Source organism: Lolium rigidum, chromosome 3 (assembly GCF_022539505.1).
Source record: "Lolium rigidum isolate FL_2022 chromosome 3, APGP_CSIRO_Lrig_0.1, whole genome shotgun sequence".
Classification (NCBI taxonomy): domain Eukaryota; kingdom Viridiplantae; phylum Streptophyta; class Magnoliopsida; order Poales; family Poaceae; genus Lolium; species Lolium rigidum.
In genome coordinates this window covers 163,813,792-163,820,718 of record NC_061510.1, presented here as the reverse complement: position 1 = coordinate 163,820,718, position 6,927 = coordinate 163,813,792, and the positions used below count along the sequence as shown (strand labels likewise).

Genomic DNA, 6,927 nt, shown 5'->3' with positions numbered 1-6,927 from the left:
GAGATGTCAAAATCTTATCGGTAACCAGCCGATTCACGATAAATCGGCCGATAAATCGGTATCCCGGCCGATTTTTTGAACAGTGAATAATACAAAGATCTATAACAAATGCATATAATACAAAAATATATTTCATGATTATTCTATAAATATTATTCTTTTATTGTATATGTTTATATTTTTATCAGTATAGATGATAAAATTTTACGAAGTTTGACTTTAACTAAACCTTTTTTTTAAGCTTGACTTTAACTAAACCTTATATGCAACATATTTTGGGCAAGGGAGTATAAACATTGCAGAAAGTACGAGAAAAGCCATTACCATTGCATATAATGGTGAGCTACAAGATTTGCACAAAAAATACCACATGCTAAGTTATATAAGTATTATTTTTTTTGCATGGAACACACCATAAAGAACCCGTTTAAGAGAATCTCTAGCAGATCCCCCATATCGGCCTGGAAACGCGACGGCGAGCCCATATGGGGTTTCGACCGTATTTTTGGGCCAGATCAGACCCCGCATAGGTGGTCTGGCCCGGAAAAACGATCCAGGTCGTAGTCCAAACCACCAAAAAATCCGCATATATAGCGGTCGGCAAGGCGGATGGGGGCCAAACCCCATCCGCTCCTCCACCTCTCCGCCTCCCGCCGACGTTAAATCTTGGCCCCTCCGACGAGCAATTGAGGCGGTGGCGTGTAGATCGAGTGTCCCCAACTCCCGCCGGCGACGATGGTGGCAGGGCACGGGCGCGGGGGCGGCCAGGTAGGCGGCGACGGACGCTCCACCGAGCGCGGTGGGAGCTCTGCCGGTGAGAAGACGGAGGCGAAGAAGCTCCTCTCCGACGCGGCGCGCATCCGCGGTAGCTACCGCTACCGCAACTACGGCGTCGCGGCGGCGCCCACCTTCGCCAACCGCGAGTCTGAGCGCTACCGCCGCGGCCGCGCCTCCTCCCCTTCCGCGACGTCGTCGTCGTCGTCGTCGGTGTCGAGCTCCCGCCAGCGCCCGTCGACGGCGTTGGTGGTGAAGATGGAGGTCAACGCAGAGCCGGAGCCACCGCGCCTCCCGCAGTTCGCCCCCGGTGACTTCCTCGACGACGCAAAGCTGCAGTGCCGCCTCCCGCAGCTCGGGCACGCGGGGTTCACCCTCAGCGTCTTCGTCAAGGAGCGTGACCTCGCGACCGTGGTCAGTCTCATCGAGCGTTCTAGCGAGCGCGACGCGGACAAGGCCGCCGAATGGAAGATGAGCAAGGTCGCGTCTTCGTCGACCTCGGCAGCGACACGGAGTGAGGCCGCTCCGATGCGCCGCCCCACCGCCACGGCACGGAGCTTCGGTGAGTATCCCGGAGCCGATTTTGCTGATATAGGTTGCCGTGGCGACGGATTTCAACTCGAATTTAGGAAATTCGAGTTCCTTTTGATGTAAATGTAGTCAAATTTAGGGTTAATGTACCCATGAACTATCCGAACAAATTGATCTTCCATCTTGCGCGTGTTTTTATTTAAAGCAGTTTTTTATTTAAAGCAGTTTTATATGCCATTTTAAACTGTATCTGAACTGCGCTCGTGTTTTTCAAACAGCTAACAGCATTTTTGGCCCACTTTCCTAATTGATACCCAGCTGCGGTGCTCACCCCGGCGTCGGGATGAAACAAAAGGTCTGCATCGCTGGTTATACATGCCCCAACTGAAAGGTGTGAGGCAGGCAAAATGCAATTCAAAATTGTATGAACTACGTACAGATCATAACTATCACAATCTCCACTTCGCAACTGAAGTGCCGACAAAGATCAAGCCATTTCATTCAACACTCTGAAATCATATTTAGACGGTTTTGCTCACATGTGTCACCGGGATAAAATAACCTCCAGGCAAAAACCATCGGATGCAAGATTTATTACCACACCACACATCACATGATTCAGATACGCTTCATCTGGCAAGGGAAAACACAACTCTAGGCCTTTCTGCAGACGTCTCCTTCGCAAACGTACCCAGCTGGGGCAGCATCAGCAGCATCCTGCCCCTTCTCTTCCTCTCCCTTCTTCTCCTCATCCAGCGCACACGAAGTGTGCAGATCGAAGTCGCATTCTGCGCAAGCATAGGACCAAGAGGTGCCCATCTCGTCGCATCCGTCACAGCCGTATGGCCTGGGGCGGCGCGTCAGCACAAGCTCATGCTCGTGCAGCTCATGCTTCAGCTTCTCAGGCCACGTCTTCGCCATCTCTTCGATCTTCTTCTCCAGTTCCTGAAGCCTCTCCTCGGTGAACGGGAATGCCTCCGCACCGTGGACCGCTATTGGAGCTTTCGCATCTGTGTTGACTGTCTTCCCATCTGGACCAATGGCGACGAGAGAAGGGATCCCACGGATTTTGAACATCTTTGACAGGTATGCCTTCCTTTCATCTCCCAGGGGAAGGGCGAGCCATGGCATGCCGGAGAAGAAGTCATCGAAGGAGTCCTTGTCCTTGTCGCTGGAGACGAAGACGATCTCAAAATCACTGTTCTTCTCCTTAATCTTGTTGTATACATCCACAAGTGTCGGCAGGAAGGCCCTGCATGGTCCACACCATTTGGCTGAAAAGTAAAGGAGGACAGTCTTCCCAGCAAGTTCTGATACAGGAACCTGACAAAACACAGTACAAAGAATATTTCAGTTTCTCATACATCACAAACTTAGATAACATATTGCAAGTGAATTTTTTTTTTTTTGCATAACATCTCTAGCTAAACAAGTAGCATGATTGTAGGAACAGGTGAATAACTACCATATGCTCATTTGTCAGTATAAATCGCTCTCTATCAGTACCATAAGTTGGAAAAGGCTGAACAAGAGTTCAGACATCATTTTCCTTTGGTTCTGGGCCCTAGCAATATAGATTTTCCATTCTAATTTCTGCACATAGTTCCTAGGCTAGTCCTTCAAATTTGTCCTTGTACGGCTCACGCAGCACACATGTTATGGCATGTGGTACATCTATGGTTTTTTTTTATTTCTTTTGGTTTAAAACCATCTACGGTTGTTTTTTTATAGACAAACTGAGATGAACAAACTAGAAAGGGATGTGTGAGAAACTAGTTGCAACAAACTGTATTTAATTTACTAGTACTAACTAGAAAATGTAGGATCTTGGTAAAGATGATATGCTGTCTAAATATCCACATTTATGTTTTACGACTCTTTAACATAAATAAGTAGCGAAGGAAAATAGAAAGATGAAAAATGTTAATTAACCTAACAAAATTGCTCTTTAAATTGTGTTTACATCGACATGGTCAATCTACTCCGATGATATCTTCTAAGATACAAAGCATAATTTGCTGCATCTTACTTCAAACACAAATAGGCCTGATCCATTCTTGCCAACCAAAAGGGATTCGGATCTATGAAATCAAGCATATGTAAGACATACCTTTGCTCCATCTTTCCCGATGACAAAGTCTAAATCACCAGTAACCAAAAGGGACTCCAGCGTCTGTGACGCTGCTTTAGCCTTTGCCTTCTCAGCGAGAATTGCCAGCTTCTCTGCATTGAAGGGGAACCCCTCCCATGCATCCATACCATGCTCATCAATTATGTCCGCAATATTGTTGTTCAGTGTCTTCCCATCAGGACCAATCAGCACAACTGTAGGGAGATCACTAAGCTCAAAGTAACTGACCAGCTTCTGACACTTCTTGTCGCCCTGAGGAATAGCAAGCCAAGGCATGCTAGAGAAGCTCTCATTGAATGATGCCTCATCACTGTCTAGTGATACAGCTACAACTTCAAACTTCTCACCCACTTCTTTGAGCTTCCCATATATCTTGGAAAGAACTGCTGTAAATTCCTCAACCGGACCATATCCACTCACTACAAAGCACAAACCAACATACTTCCCCTCAAGATCAGAGATGGGTACCTGCGTACAAGTAATGTCAACATAGCAGATAAGAATGTCTGGACCTGTAAAACCGTGAATAATGGATGATAAAGAACTGTTGTCGATCAGTTACCTTGTCCCCCTTGTTTGAAATTACATAGTTGCGCTCCGGTGTACCAAGCACGCTATGGATAGTTTGATTATCCTTAGCTGCCTTTTCTTGTTCTTTCAATTCACTGATCCTCTCGGGCGTAAAAGGATAAGCTTCTATGCCATATTCACTCACAAACTCGACTCCATCCCCAGTAAGAACTTCGCCAGTTTTTGCATCAAGGATAACAAGGTGTGGAATACCCCTGACCTCAAACCTCCCATCAAGACCTTTACGGCCTTCAGAGTCAGAGAAAGGGACTGCCAACCACGGCATCTTTGTGAAGTAGGCATTGAATGCCTCCTCATCCTGATCGCCTGAAACAAAAACCACCTCAAAGCTCTTGCCATGTGAGGCAAGTTCTTTGTATGCTTCAATAAGCTTTGGCGTGAACCGCCTGCATGGTGGGCACCATGAGGCCGAGAAGTAGAGGGCCACAATGCCTCCCTCAATGCTGCTGATCTTCACCTGAAGGATGACAAAAGAGAACAGGTGCAGAGCACTTCAGGTTCAGCTACTACAGACTAGTCCGTGTAAACAAGATGTTCTCATCCAAATCATGTAGCTGTATCTGTTGTTTGCTCTTTTTTCAGAAATTTACAGAATATGATGCACACTGTTTATTTTTTAACCTTCTAATATGCATGAAGGTTAAAAACAGGTAGCCCGTTTTCATCCACTTGGGAGGTAACCTTATGGTAGCGAGATTGCTATCTATCAGTCGCAGGACAGACACGATTGAACTATACTATTTCTGGACGACATATCATTTACTTATGCACAAAGTTTTTATGTATCCAAGAAATGCATGCTGCTCTCTCCATCCCAAAATGTAAGGTGCATTTTAATTCATTAAGAAAAAAGGCTTTAACCAGAAAACTGCTCTCCATATATGTGGTTTACATGACACAAAATTAATGCCATTAGACTTGTATTACAAGTTACCTACTTACAATTACAATTTTGCATCACGTAAATAAACCACAAAAGACATATTAATCTAGTAATCGTTGGTCAGACCCTTTTTCATAAGTAAGGAATTAAAAATACACCGGCCCAACAGCAAAAAGTTGACCACAGTGCAAAAATCATGTAGCACCGATATCAGCGCAGATATAATCAATTGGCCTCGATCAGGCCAAATCGTCACTCTACTAGTATCCTATTTGTACTATACAGCACTAGCGGTTGATAAATACAACTGGAACTCTAAATCCACCGATTCAAGCGGAATAAACAAGGGAGGCGCCAGGTAAGCGCGCACGCCGCGCGAAGCGGCCAGCATCAGAGCCGTACCTCGCGAAATCGTAGAGACGCACTAGGTTGTGAGAGGGAGGGAGGAAAGGGGCAGACCTGCTCGCCGGAGTTGCGGACGAGGTAATCCCGCTCGCCGGCGGCGAGGATGGTCCCGACGCCGCCGCCAGTGGTGGGTGCCGCCGCCATCCGGCGCCTTCGCTGGAGGGGAGGAGTGGAGTGGGCTAGAAGGGTCTAGAAGCGGGGACGGAGCGGGTCGAGGTCGTGATTATTCCCGTTTGCTTTAGGAGAGAGGTTTAGGTGGGGAAGATGGGGGTTAATGGTCGGTTTATATAGCGAACGGCGCAATAGACGGTGGTGGTCTCCGTGTACTTGGCGTCATGTCCTCGGATGCCAAGTGCCGATGCTTCCTTAGCATGGAAGCTTGGAAACCACGCGGTTCCTTCCTGCAATAACATTTGTTAGTTGCAATAATAATAATTATTATTATAATACATTAATAATAATGTTGTTTAAGACATTACTACTACTTTATTTGTAATTTTAGTTCTGACTTCCTAGTGATTGTGCTGGGTTCCAACCCACCAGCACCGAGGTACAACGACTCAGACTGCTCATAGTGGGAGTAACATAGGTAGTAACATCACACATTTCAAGGCATTTTGGTGACATGGCATACTAATAAATGAAGAAAGAGAGTGAGGTGGTAACTAGCTATGTTACCATAACATCACACATCTCAAGGCATTATGAGTCTACAACATAATTAATGAGGCATTGCATGACACCACATCTAAGTTACTACTACTATGAAGGTGGTAACTTAGACTAGTAACATGACATATGTTACTAGTCTAAGTTACTCTCCACTATGAGCAGCCTCAATCAGAAAACTAACGTCACCAAAATTCCTCTAAATCATTTCCACCAACCCATTAGATTTTGATTCATCAAGACAATACTTTGATCAATGATTGCTTTACTATAAAGATCAAAATCATAAGTTGAACTTTCCAATGCAAATTTAGTGCAATGACATCAAATTTCCCCAAAATTTGTTGCTACCTAGGTAAATCGTTTTAAAGATCAAAATATACTGCTCCATTGGAATGAGTTTTAGTTCGCCAAAACCTCTTAAATTAGCGGACAGAGGTGGGTTGTCGTATGTTTTTGCATCCCGTGGTGCTTTGTTTTCCTGAGATTTGTGACGTCATTTACGTTACATAAGCATTCGTCGTGTGTGCTTGCGTCAGCCCATCTTAAACATGACATGGTCGTAATAACCACCGATACGAATCAGTTGTTGTAATTGAATGAATGTAGACAGATCTTAGACAACACTTTCCCTAAATCTACGATAAATAATTTGAATCGAAGGGACTAGCTTATCTCTAAACTGAGCGCATCTACAAACTAAAACAAACATGTTTGTTAAAAGCATCTGTCTACAAACTAAAACAAACATGTTTGATAAAAGCACCTGTCTACAAACTAAAACAAACATGTTTGATAAAAGCATCTGTAGTACTGTACTCCTTCTGATCAAAAATAAATATCGATGATTTAGTAAATTTTGTACTACATTATTACAAAGTCTACGACACTTTTATGGATAAGAGGGAGTACTATAGTTCTTTAAAATGCCAACAGGTGTCCA

General features: G+C 44.9%; 1 protein-coding gene across 1 annotated transcript; it reads right to left on the bottom strand.

Annotated features, from left to right (window-relative positions):
- Positions 1 to 1,782: 1,782 nt before the first annotated feature.
- On the bottom strand, positions 1,783 to 5,513 carry LOC124702631 (probable nucleoredoxin 1-2). The gene is made up of 4 exons (XM_047234796.1): positions 5,370 to 5,513; positions 3,999 to 4,484; positions 3,416 to 3,904; positions 1,783 to 2,628 (listed from the first exon to the last, which is right to left on the bottom strand). Exons 1-4 carry the CDS (start codon positions 5,457 to 5,459, stop codon positions 1,960 to 1,962), a joined length of 1,734 nt encoding a protein of 577 aa, XP_047090752.1. The 5' UTR covers positions 5,460 to 5,513; the 3' UTR covers positions 1,783 to 1,959.
- Between the last annotated feature and the right edge of the window lie 1,414 nt (positions 5,514 to 6,927).

Excerpts from the sequence above, each read along its gene's own strand:
- LOC124702631 (XM_047234796.1), bottom strand. The coding sequence starts at position 5,459 with ATGGCGGCGGCACCCACCACTGGCGGCGGCGTCGGGACCATCCTCGCC. Across the intron at positions 3,905-3,998 it reads TTTCAAACAAGGGGGACAAG|GTACCCATCTCTGATCTTGA; the intron begins GTAACTGATCGA and ends ACTTGTACGCAG. Across the intron at positions 2,629-3,415 it reads TCGGGAAAGATGGAGCAAAG|GTTCCTGTATCAGAACTTGC; the intron begins GTATGTCTTACA and ends GTGTTTTGTCAG.